The 11,895-nt window shown below is 37.8% G+C and overlaps 2 protein-coding genes across 2 annotated transcripts; one reads left to right on the forward strand and one right to left on the reverse strand.

Annotated features, from left to right (window-relative positions):
• The first annotated feature begins 1,162 nt into the window (after positions 1-1,162).
• Positions 1,163-3,618, forward strand: LOC140973906 (putative serine/threonine-protein kinase-like protein CCR3). Its single transcript, XM_073437041.1, has one exon. The coding sequence runs from the start codon at positions 1,227-1,229 to the stop codon at positions 3,576-3,578; it is 2,352 nt and encodes a 783-aa protein (XP_073293142.1). The 5' UTR covers positions 1,163-1,226; the 3' UTR covers positions 3,579-3,618.
• Positions 3,619-4,222: 604 nt separating this feature from the next.
• Positions 4,223-11,854, reverse strand: LOC140973905 (NF-X1-type zinc finger protein NFXL2-like). Its single transcript, XM_073437040.1, has 13 exons — positions 10,668-11,854; positions 10,442-10,555; positions 10,302-10,357; positions 9,291-9,357; positions 8,871-8,963; positions 8,713-8,798; positions 8,467-8,629; positions 8,098-8,271; positions 7,746-7,936; positions 6,819-6,900; positions 5,108-5,314; positions 4,782-4,871; positions 4,223-4,695 (listed from the first exon to the last, which is right to left on the reverse strand). The coding sequence occupies exons 1-13, from the start codon at positions 11,817-11,819 to the stop codon at positions 4,540-4,542; spliced, it is 2,631 nt and encodes an 876-aa protein (XP_073293141.1). The 5' UTR covers positions 11,820-11,854; the 3' UTR covers positions 4,223-4,539.
• Positions 11,855-11,895: the final 41 nt, after the last annotated feature.

Consider the following 11,895-nt stretch of genomic DNA (forward strand, 5'->3'; position numbering starts at 1 on the left):
ACTTCCACAATCATGACCCACAATCAACTCAAAAATATAGAGAGCTAAAAAACACTCTCAAATTCATGAGACATTATTTTTATTCGAAGTCTAATTTGATTCAAATTTCCAACAAATATAAAGGAAATTTACCTTTATAATTCATCTTAATTTTCCCAAAATAAGAAATATATTTTTAATCATTTAAGCCATTTACATTTTACATTCACTTCTCCTCTAATTTGTCTTGTGTCCAAGCACTCGAACTTCAACAAAAGATTATAAAAAAATTATTGTTTCTATGAGTGTCTTTTTGCATAACTGGTTGTAAAGTTATTTCTACTCATATTAAACAGTGAATTTTATTTGATTAGTCAATACATTATAATATCATTTAATTATTAAAAAAATAATGAATACTATTTATTTATTTTTTATAAATATACATGTACAATGAATTTTAGTTTTTACATTACTTCAAGGAATATAGTACACATATTAGTGAAACATAATAATTATTTATTTAATTAAATATATTTGCTCAATTGAAAATTTCTCTTTAAAATAGCAGTAATCTGATTTTGTGACATAAAGTGAATTTTACTAAATACCATGTCAATTTTTAAAAATAAATAAATAAACTTTTTTTGTTTAACAAAATATCATAAAAATATAATTTAATAAATTTATAACATACACGTAACTACCATATTTTATCCAATTTTCAAATTTTAAAAATCTATTCATTTTCTATGCAAATTACAAATATGCTTAATCTAGTTGTACATTATTTTTCTAAAAAACTACATATTATACAAATAGTATTTAAAATTATAACAAAATAATTAGATCATAGTTTTATAGATATTAGTTAAATTGAAAAATAATTATAAAAAAAAAATGCGTGTCATTAATAATGATAAAAGACATTCAAAAAATAATGATAATGATAAAGGAAATCATGGTTATATCACAAGACAAAAACTTGTGTGAGACGGTCTCATGAATCGTATTTTATGAGATTGATCTCTTATTCGAGTCATCCATGAAAAAATATTACTTTTTATGTTAAGAGTATTATTTTTTTATGCTAATAAAGATTCGTGAGATCGTCTCACATAACACCGAGTCATTTCCCCGACAAATAATATATAAACAATGTCTCCATATCTAAACCTTGCTTTCTCTCTCTACAACATTTTGGTTTCTCTCTCTATACAAATGCATCGAAACATAACTCCCCTCTCATGACGATACAATTTCCAATCGCGATCGCCACCACGATGTTACTTCTCGCCACCCTGTCGCCACCTGCTCATGCACTTGGCGGCGGAGCATCCACCCTCGCCGTAGTATACGGTTCCTCCACCACAGTATGCAGCATTGTGGCGGATCAGCCAGTTCAGCAAATTCAATGCTGGAGAAACGGTCAAATGATGCCGCCCATACTCCCCACTACCTCCTTCGACGCTGTCTCTGGAGGCCGAGACGTGCTCTGCGGCGTCCGGTCCAGTGGGTTCAGTCTCCTATGCTGGAACATCACCTTCACGCCCAAGCGGATTTACAACGACCGCGCAGCTCCGTTAACTTCTCTTACAATAGGTGACGCACAAATTTGTGCTCTGAGAAACGTTACTGCGGTTAACAATGCCATTTGCTGGCGAGGAAATTATGTTCCTTCGACTCATATTCCAAATGGGAATTCCCAGTTCGGCGTGATTTCATCTGGGCTTGGATGTACATGCGGAGTTTTGGGGAGTAACAATCGGGTTATGTGCTGGGGAGATGATACCTTCTCTTCTTTGATACAATCAAAGTTCGAAAACTTTTCAATGACGAATATTCATGTTGGTGGAAGACATGCTTGTGGAATTGACGATCTGGGATTCATCATTTGTCGAGGAAGCAACGGTAATGGACAATTGAATGTGCCTGAAAATTCAGCTTACCAATACAGGGCCTTGGCTCTTGGATGGAATCACAGCTGTGCAATCAGAAGATTGAATCGGACGGTTGTTTGTTGGGGTGGAAATGGTCAATTTTCGAGTAATATTACTGATGGGATCTCTTTTGAATCCATAGTTGCAGGCCTAAACTTCACTTGTGGATTGATTACAAGCAATTTCTCAGTGATTTGCTGGGGTCCCGGTTGGCCTAATCAGGCTTATTTTTCACAAACTGTGCTGCCATTGCAGAAAACTCTTCCTGGACCTTGTGTTAACACTGCTTGTAAGTGTAACTTGTATCCTGAATCTCAAACTCTTTGTTCTGGAAATGGTCATATTTGTAGGCCTTGTGAGTTACCCAATTCACCACCTGCTATTAGTCCTTCCCCTCGCTCCTCTTCCAGAGGGCTTAAAAGGGGTCTATTTGTTTTCGCCATCATTGGATCAGTTGGAGGATTTGCAGGGATTTGTGGCGTGGTTTACTATTTGTGGACTGGTGTTTGTCTTGGGAAAAAGAAGATTCATAACTCTGTGCAGCCTACCATTACTGGTTCGAATGTAGCACAACAATCAAATAGCTGTAGTCCACCGTCCCGATCATCCACTCTTAGACGACAAGGGTCGATTTTGATGAGACGTCAGCGGAGCGGTACTTCGTCGAAGCATGCTGACAGGGCTGAGGAATTTTCTTTCTTGGACCTACAGACGGCTACAAATAAGTTTTCTGTGGAGAACAAGATAGGTGCGGGGAGTTTCGGGGTTGTTTACAAAGGGAAACTGGTTGATGGTCGTGAAGTTGCTATCAAGAGGAGTGAGACGGGTCCAAAAACGAGGAAATTTCAAGAAAAAGAAAGCGCGTTTGATTCGGAACTGGCATTCTTATCTAGACTACATCACAAGCATTTGGTTAGATTGATTGGTTTCTGTGAAGAGAAGGAAGAGAGGCTCTTAGTCTATGATTATATGAAGAATGGAGCTCTTTATGATCATTTACACGACACTAACAACGTTCAAAAGAGCAGTAGTTTAGTGAATTCTTGGAAAATGAGGATTAAGATTTCATTAGATGCAGCGCGTGGCATCGAGTATCTACACAACTACGCGGTTCCGCCCATAATTCATCGAGACATCAAGTCTTCTAACATATTACTTGATTCGAACTGGACTGCAAGAGTGTCTGATTTCGGATTGTCCTTGATGAGGCCGGACAATGATCGTGATTTTACGCCCACAAAGGCTGCCGGTACAGTTGGATACATAGATCCGGAATACTATGGCCTAAATGTCCTGACAGCAAAGAGTGACGTTTACGGCCTCGGAGTGGTGCTACTAGAACTTTTGACAGGTAAGAGGGCGATTTTCAAGATGGGGGCTAATGGGGGTGACCCGATAAGTGTGGTAGATTATGCTGTACCAACCATAATGGCCGGAGAAGTAACCAAGATTTTGGACTCTCGGGTCGGTCCACCGGAAACGAAAGAATCCGAGGCAGTGGAATTGGTGGCATACACTGCAATGCATTGTGTTCATTTGGAAGGGAAAGATAGACCTAGCATGAGTGATATTGTCGCTAATTTGGAGAGAGCATTGGCACTGTGTGAAGATAGTCGTGGCAGTATTTCTAGCGATCCTATCTCCATTGCTTCGGAATGAAATTGTATTTGTTATATAATTACAAGCATTTGATTCTTTTCTTTACCCATTTTTTGTTTCTTCCAATGTTTTTTCAGCTAAATGAGTAATGCTAAACAAAATATCATGTTTTTTTTTATTATTGACATCAAACAGAAGGACTAATCACTTTTCAACCAACGTAGATTGTTCTACGTCGTCTTGTACAATTCTTGACACATGTTTGTAACTATTCAAAAATAAAATTATTCAATTTGAATAAGCTAATTTATATTTTGATAGCATTTAATTGAAATGTTTAAATCATCAACAAAAATTGCCCCTCGTGACCTGTCTACGGGTTTTTCTACAGTGGAGTGACTCTATAGCGCAACTCCCACTCCCTTGTCACCATTTGATCATGTAGATCCCTAAATCCTACGGAAAATGTTTCAGAAACGTCTTTGTGACAAGCAAGCAAGCAAGCCACGATAACAGAAAGTGTTAATAGCTGGAAATTTTTTTCCCCACTCGTTTTCTCGACATTTTATGGAAACGAACGAAGATTTTTCTTCCCATTATGCACGATGGTAGTTGGAGGATGTCTTTATGATGCTTGTTCTAATAGCATGTTTTTTCAAATTATCCAATGGGTAACTGAAATCAAAATTTCATCGATGCTCAAATAGAACAGGCAAAGCAATGTTATGATCATGATAGGAAAATGTTAAGACAATAAATCATCTCTCTTGTCTCTAAGGGAAGAGGATAGGTTAAACTAGTTACAAAAAATCTATATGCCACCAAGTTCCTATCTTTAGTTTACTTTCAAATTAAGGTAAAAGAATAATGAAAGAATTGTGCACCCAGAACAAATTACACTTTCGATATCTTGTCCGATATAGCACGTCATCAATCATGAGACAATGCCATTTGCAGATAAAGGATTTAGACAGAAAAGGGACCTTCATCCATCGCGATAAGGGAAGCTTGAATGTGCTGACTATATTCGTGAATATCTTCTTCTCTGTCGAGTTTCAATATCATTCATCCAATCTGAGAGCTGCATTAGACCTCTATAGCTAAAATATGCCAAAGCAACCATAACTAGAGCAACAATAAGATACAGAAGAAACCGTTGAAATTCAGCCACAATTCTCTGCACAAGAATCAGTTTATTCGTATGTTTAGGAGAATCTTAACAGGTAACAGTGCCACAGGTTCGGTAGAGAAAATTAGACCAACCTGAAATCTTGATATTTTCTCATCTTCAATTACCCTTTGTTTTCTCTTTCTACGTTTTGCAACATTATTGGTCGTATCCAGCTCCTTCACCTTCCAAAAGTGTAGACAAATAAGTATTAGTATTATTTCCCCCTAAAATTGTAAGCCTAGTCCACAAAATATTAAATATATCATGTTGCCTCCCTCGACTAATTTGTGGGGTCACTCCCAGCCACTCACCCTCTCCAACGAGCTAAAAGAATAATATGTTATTCATTTTTTAGCTTCTACAAATCCATATCTTGAAAATGACATAATGTAATAACTTATAGAATAGATGGCTTTACCTCGCGGGGCTTTGCATTACGAAAATGTAGCCCAGTATCAGTGACCTTCAATTTGCTTTTGCAATCATCGCCACAAGGAAGAAGACCGAGTCCATATTGGTTCTTTGATACATCTCTGGGATCACAACCAGCTTTATGGTATGCTTCTTGTACATTTTGACACAGCCACTCCTTTTTTATAGTTTGGCATCCACAACGTACAGTTACCTAGCACAACAAACTCAAATAGTTTACTAATGACACCGACAACAGCTGAACTCGTCTTCTTTCTTGTTCCAGTTTTGAAGGTGCTAGTAAGCATATACATATTGTTATACCATTCCTGTTTTACTAACACTTCTCTCTTTTAACCTTAATTCATTTATGCCACATTCATTCTTTAGTAGTCAGAGATATTACTTTTTCGCTAATTTAGTGATCAATGCTTTATAAAAATTATTTTTATCTAAATAAAATTATAAGTTATAATTTTTCATATATGTTTTCCAAAGGGACACGTGTCTCTTAACTCAATACATTATATCCTAAAATTTTAAAAATACCCCTCATGTTACACAGTAAATATACATGATGTGATACCCCTAGTTATTCAAAGTGTGCGCCTGGATGCGCCTAGACGACAGGCCCAGCCAGGCGCAGCACTTGAAACAAGCGCGCTTAAAGCGTGCGTCTCTGCCTAGGCGCGAGGGTATCCGAGAGACGCAGAAGCGTGCGCTTTAGAGAAGTGGATTAATATATTGTAAGTAACTAAAATTAACTCAAACCCAATCAATTATGAAGCCCAATTAACAAAGCTCATGGCTACTTAATAGTAAAAAAACCCTATTGTCACTCATTTATACGGGACTTTTTAATCAGAAAGTTCAGAAGTCGTCTTTGCAAACTTTTACTATCATATTCTCCTATGATGATGATATAATTGAAGAAGATGATTTAGATGATATTGTCCTCTGTGCAAACTTTTACTCCAATTTCTTCTACACTCATGACTCACAATGGTTTTGGAAGATGATGATGATATAGTTGAAGAGGATAAAGAGAAAATTGATGATTTAGACATTGAAGTTTTTTTCTTAATATACTATGAATTGAAGACTTCCTAATAAATTTTAGATGATTAAAGTTTTTTTCTGGTTATAATTTATATTAGATTATCTATTAATAAATTTTTATTTATAATATCTGTTATCTTTGTAAAAATATTTAATTTATGTAATATTATAGATTTGTAGTATAAATCAATTTATATATATTGAATTTTAAAATTTATGTCAAATGCACTTTACTTCGATAAAGCGTGTGTTTCGTCTTGTATCTTGCGCCTCAGGTTCCAGGGTACCCTAACGCTTTAGTGCGCCTTGCGCCCTAAATAACTATGGTGATACCCTTAAATCCAACATACTTTGATATATCAAAAAGCAACATTAAATGACCTCTCCTTTAGAAAATAAAACAAAACATCCATCTTACTCTCCATTAACATACTTTCACGAAAGTAACACCCAAAAATATCGGAAATGAAACCAAAAAAAAAAATCATTAGTTTTGACAAGGTGCAAACATTGTTTTAAAACAGAAACTGACATTTTGTTCATACAATTTAGATGCTTTGTTTTTAGCCAATCAATTTTGTAAGAAAACTTATTGTTTGTTGTCTTGTTTATGGTAAATGGTTCTAAGATGCTGAAAAGATAAGTTAAAAATGAGTGACCTTCTTAGAACACGTGTCTGGTGATGGACAGGGCCCAGGATGACACATCTCCGGACATAAATGGTAACAATTCTGCAATTTTCTGCAAATTTAACGTTGTAATCAAATGTTCGGTCTTTATACACATTACACACCAATGTATCACCTTTATGCCTTTTAGAAAAGAGATAATAAATTAACATATTTCAGGGACTAGAAGATACACAGGAGAAAAAAACAATTATGGATATTAAGCACCAGTTTCACTTTGCGGAGCTAAAACAAACAAACACCACCAGGGTAGTAAGATGCATCCAAAATTTATTCAATTGATTGTATCAAAGAAAATGTCTTCATTGTCTTTTGAACTATTTGATATCATGATAAAAGTTTTTAATTAGCCAAATTACCAAAAAATTGTCCGGATCCTAGATTACCAATCTAATAGCATAGAAATAGACAAAAACCCACATCACTATTTCGGTTACATTTTGTTTACTTTCCTTCCCCCAGGCCCCAAGACAAATGATTTTCATCATTAAAAGTCAAAAGGTAAATATTATATGGCTACAACTGGATAGACGGATTTGGAGCAAGTTAATTTCAAATTCACACCTCAAATCTATCATTTTCATTTGGGCAAAAACAATATAGCTGGATTCTTTCCCAGTTTTAGACCAACAACCTTCTTAAAAAAAATAGTATTTGTAATTACCACTAATTACATGTCAGTACAGCCTACATGTATCAGCTTGCTTGCATGGTGGGGTTAAACCTCAGGCACAAACAACCAGAAAAAAAGGTTAAAGAACACAACTTAGACGATAGAGGTATTCACATGACTGGTTTGTTTCCTTCAATAAATCGTGTCCCTGACATAGTCTGTCTCTTTCAAATAGAAGCATATCAACTCCAAGAAAGCAAGTATCATGCAAGTATAGAAATTACCTATGGCAAGGCCCTTTACATGAACGGACATCCATTTGCTCTTTCTCAGACATTTGATTAAAATTTATGCATTCAAAAACATGTACCATAGACCCACAATGGCAAGAACGTTTAATAAGTGTCTTGCAAGAGGGGCATTCTCCCGGATGACATGGCTGAGGGCAAGGATGAGGGCACGCGGGATCTCTCTCCTGAGTGAAAGAAGATATAACACTATGTTAAAAAAATGACAATCTTAGCCAGGCACACTCGAAGAAAAATAAATGTGATTCATATAATTCCTGCTTGAGAAAAACGACAAAAAAAATACAAGAATTCGATGGATAAGAGGGTAAAAACAGAAGATCCCCACCTTATGACAGGGAAGGCAGCACTCTTCACAAGAATTGCCCATTCTTAGTGAATCTGATTTTGAAGAACTACTTTTCAAGGAATGACATTCATAAGTGCAATAATGGTTGCCACAGGAAAGAGGATTTCCGCACAAGTTACCACAAGAAAACTCTGCTGACTTTGAACACACCATCTGAAAGAGGAATAAAATAGGATATAGAACCCACTTTTATATGACATAAATGAAATACCCAATAGCAGTCAAGGCTTGTAAAACAAATTTTACATCCACCAAATACCCACTTTGAGAAGTGACAAATAGGAAAGTAAAAAATATATGCATGCAAAACATTAATAAAATAACTGCTGCCAGTATTTCAAGACCAACCATCTTCTCGGCTCCTATGTGAAGGCCAACGCATTGCCTTAGCACAACTTCTGAGCAAGGAGGACAAGGAGAGCCAGGAATCACATCACCCTGATGGTTAAACTTCTTCTTTTTGGGTTTTAAAGTGAATTCCGGAAGAGGAGGGGGTTTAGGTCCATGGCACCTGTATATAGCATGTAAAGAATCAGTTCATTAACAATGTCTCTAGAGGAAATATTAGATATGATACCATTATTTAAGGCAAACCTTAGTTTGCATTTGTGGCCACATAGGTATTCCTCATCACAAATTAGCTGACAAGTGGGGCAAGGTCCATAATGGCACCGGTGCGGCTGTAAAGGAAAAAAATATTCAACACCCTGTCATTTATGACTTAAATGGCATTACCAGAGAAGCCACCATGCCTTGCATTTTGGCCCATGCCCACATAGAGGAGCTATACGGCATCGTTTTGGACACTTGGGAGGCTTTTGCTCTGCCTCTGTACCGCAAGGTACCTGATTAAGATGAAAGATAATTAATAACAGAATGGTGAAATCTCAACTCTACAAATTATTACAGAGACTGACATAGTTATAATTTTATGCAACTCACGTATAATTTGTTGCATGAGATACTAGCAACACAGCCCAGACACATGCCTAGAGAATGTTAAACCACGACATGCTTTTTTATATAAACTTATAAGAAATGCAGGGACACATTTTATTTGAGTAAAGAAAAATATAGGCAAATACTAGTAAATAATCCTTAATGCTTTGGCTATTAAATTGAAATCTAATATAAAAATCCATGTGTCAACACCAAAACCCGTTAGCGTTTACCTCGAAGTATGTTTCCCCACATGAACAAGAAATTCTCACCATCAGCGGGCAAGGAGCACAAGAACCTCTACAAGAAAAACATGCCATGCGATCATCATGCTAGTTATATGGGCCATTCTATAATTCTATGCATGTGCTGTTCGGAAAAATACAGGACTCCACTATTGTGTGTTAAATTTAATTAGTGTCCGTAAATGACTCTAGATTCATTCTATCATTATATCCATGTCGAGTTCAGAAGAGTAAAGACGTCCATGCTTGGGAGTTCAATAAAATGCTTGTTCATAAAAATATAAAATCCAACATATGTTGGCATCTAATATCAAGACTCTTGTCGTGTAGAATAAGCCTTAATATATAACTAGTCGTTCCTAATAGCGGCTACTCAAATATACACTAACTGATGGTAAACATTGAAAAGATAAACAAAGGGCTTTTCAGCTCACAAAATAAAGGTGAGCCATATGATGGACTGGAGCATGAGATTTCAGTGAAACTTTTTTTCTTGATAATCAACCTATTTGCATTATAATGACCCCTCCTACATAAAGAATTAGTCTTTCCTAGAAATACACAATCGTTTGTAAACTTATCTGCATCAGATCTCATCAATCTCTCAGAAGATTCATGGCTTCATTCCCAAATCATCTCACTGAAAGAATTCTGATATCATTTACTCAAAAATTAAATTTTATACCCAAAACGAAGTGATAAAATTTTCAGTCTTCGGCCTTACAAGAGAAAGGAACTACCCGGTGAAAAAACACTTCACAGGAAAGATAGAGGTCAGAATAAGTTCAATCAAAGTTAGCTGGATATACTTCATGACTGCAAATGACGAATTCATACTTCATAGTCACAGTAACTCATTTTAAGTGCTTTGTTCCATCATTTCATTAGCATTTGCATTCGATCGTGTGTGAGTTTAGGCATCCAACTAAATTTCAAAAACTTAGATGGCTCCTATGAATTTCTCCACATATCGCACAAAATTATGACAACAGCAGATACCTATGACATGGAGCTGGGCACTTGTGGTTCCTACATCTGAGCCTCTTGTCACAAACCTGCAGTCCAAAAGTCATCCGCTTTTAAAATTACATTTGCCCATTACGGAACCCACAAAGCAAACACATTATACCAAAACCAACCTCAGAGCAAGGCGGGCAATCCCCATCACAGCAACGGCGCTTACAAGCATGCCGTTCACAGTCCCTCACTTTCAGGCACTTCCTCTCACAAGTCAACTCTTGAAAGCAGGGAACCTGTTCTTAATTCAGTGCACATACCCCATTTCACAGACATTATAAAGATAGCCTATAATGATAAGGATGAAGGAAGAGAACATAATACATCTCATAAACAACCAACTAATACCTGTTTCTTCAAGCTTCCACACCTACACGATTTTGTCACCACTGTCCTACACGTCTCAATGCAGGGTCCTCGATGGCACCTCTCTGGGCACCTATGGAAGCCGCAACTCAAAAGCTTATCACAGGTTGCTCCACACAATGGCACGGCCACGTCACATGGTGTCCCTTCATATACATTCTTGCCACAAGGACAAGTTCTCTTACCTTGAAGTGGGCAATCCTTGCAATCACCCTCGTGACACCCCCTTGTGCAAACGTGCCTCCCGCAGCCCAACATCTTATTGCAAGGATTCTCACACCTGAAATCCCTCTCACAACACGCTCTCTCAATCTCCATCTTCCCGCATTGACACCTATAAACCCCCTTCTCTCTACATGGATGGCACGACCCATTGTGGCAAATGTCGACACACTTATGAACTCCGCACTCCAACAACTTCCCACAAACACCGTCGCAGGAGAAATTCTTGAACCCGCATCGCCGTGCATCCTCCACCTTCCCACAAAAGCATTTATTCCTGACTAACTTCGGGCAAGTTGGGCAAGGACCCGGGTGACATAACAGCAGACAATAATGCCCACAATTGTACTTCAATGCCCGGCGGCAGATTTCCCCACAAGAATGAGGCAAAATCCACGGATCAGATTCTGGATCCTGAACTTTCCCACAGAAGCAGTAGTAGTTTTTTGGCGTTTGAGATTTCGGGTACTCGATACGACACTTGGGACATGGCCAGACGAATGAATTTTCATCAGGGATCACTGCAGCCCGTAAGACGGCGCGTGAGGCAGCAAGGGTGGTGGATTGGCGGGCCCAAGACTGGATGCACAGAAGGTGGAAAATGGCGAAGCAGCGGGAGGAGCAGGACCAAGTGGGATCGAGGGGTTTGATGCGTTCAAGACAAATGAGGCAGGAGAGTGCGCCTGATCGTGAGGAGGTGAGGAAAGATTGGATTTTTTCGAGGTCTTGATCAAGCCGGCCGTGATTGACCGAATTGGAATGAGAAATGTAGGATTGAAAAATTGAGGAGGAGAGATCCGTGTGGCGGTGGTTAGCGGAAGAGTTAGTAGCGGATGGGGAGTCGGAGTCGGAGTCGGAGTCGGAAAGAAGCGGCGGAGAACGGCGTAGCGGGGTGGCGGAGGGTGGAGGCATCCTTGAGGTACGTAGCGAGGTGTACTTGACAAATCTGATTCTCTAATGCGGCTACAAATTTATGTACAAAGAATTT

The sequence above is a fragment of the Primulina huaijiensis genome, chromosome 3, assembly GCF_012295235.1.
Source record: "Primulina huaijiensis isolate GDHJ02 chromosome 3, ASM1229523v2, whole genome shotgun sequence".
In the NCBI taxonomy this organism is placed as follows: domain Eukaryota; kingdom Viridiplantae; phylum Streptophyta; class Magnoliopsida; order Lamiales; family Gesneriaceae; genus Primulina; species Primulina huaijiensis.

Bases quoted from the DNA above. Each gene is read 5' to 3' on its own strand.
- LOC140973906 (XM_073437041.1), top strand. From the start codon at position 1,227: ATGACGATACAATTTCCAATCGCGATCGCCACCACGATGTTACTTCTC.
- LOC140973905 (XM_073437040.1), bottom strand. From the start codon at position 11,819: ATGCCTCCACCCTCCGCCACCCCGCTACGCCGTTCTCCGCCGCTTCTT. The intron at 5,315-6,818 runs GTCACTCATTTT...TTGTTGTGCTAG, and splicing joins CAGACACGTGTTCTAAGAAG to GTAACTGTACGTTGTGGATG. The intron at 4,872-5,107 runs GTAAAGCCATCT...CACTTTTGGAAG, and splicing joins GTAATGCAAAGCCCCGCGAG to GTGAAGGAGCTGGATACGAC.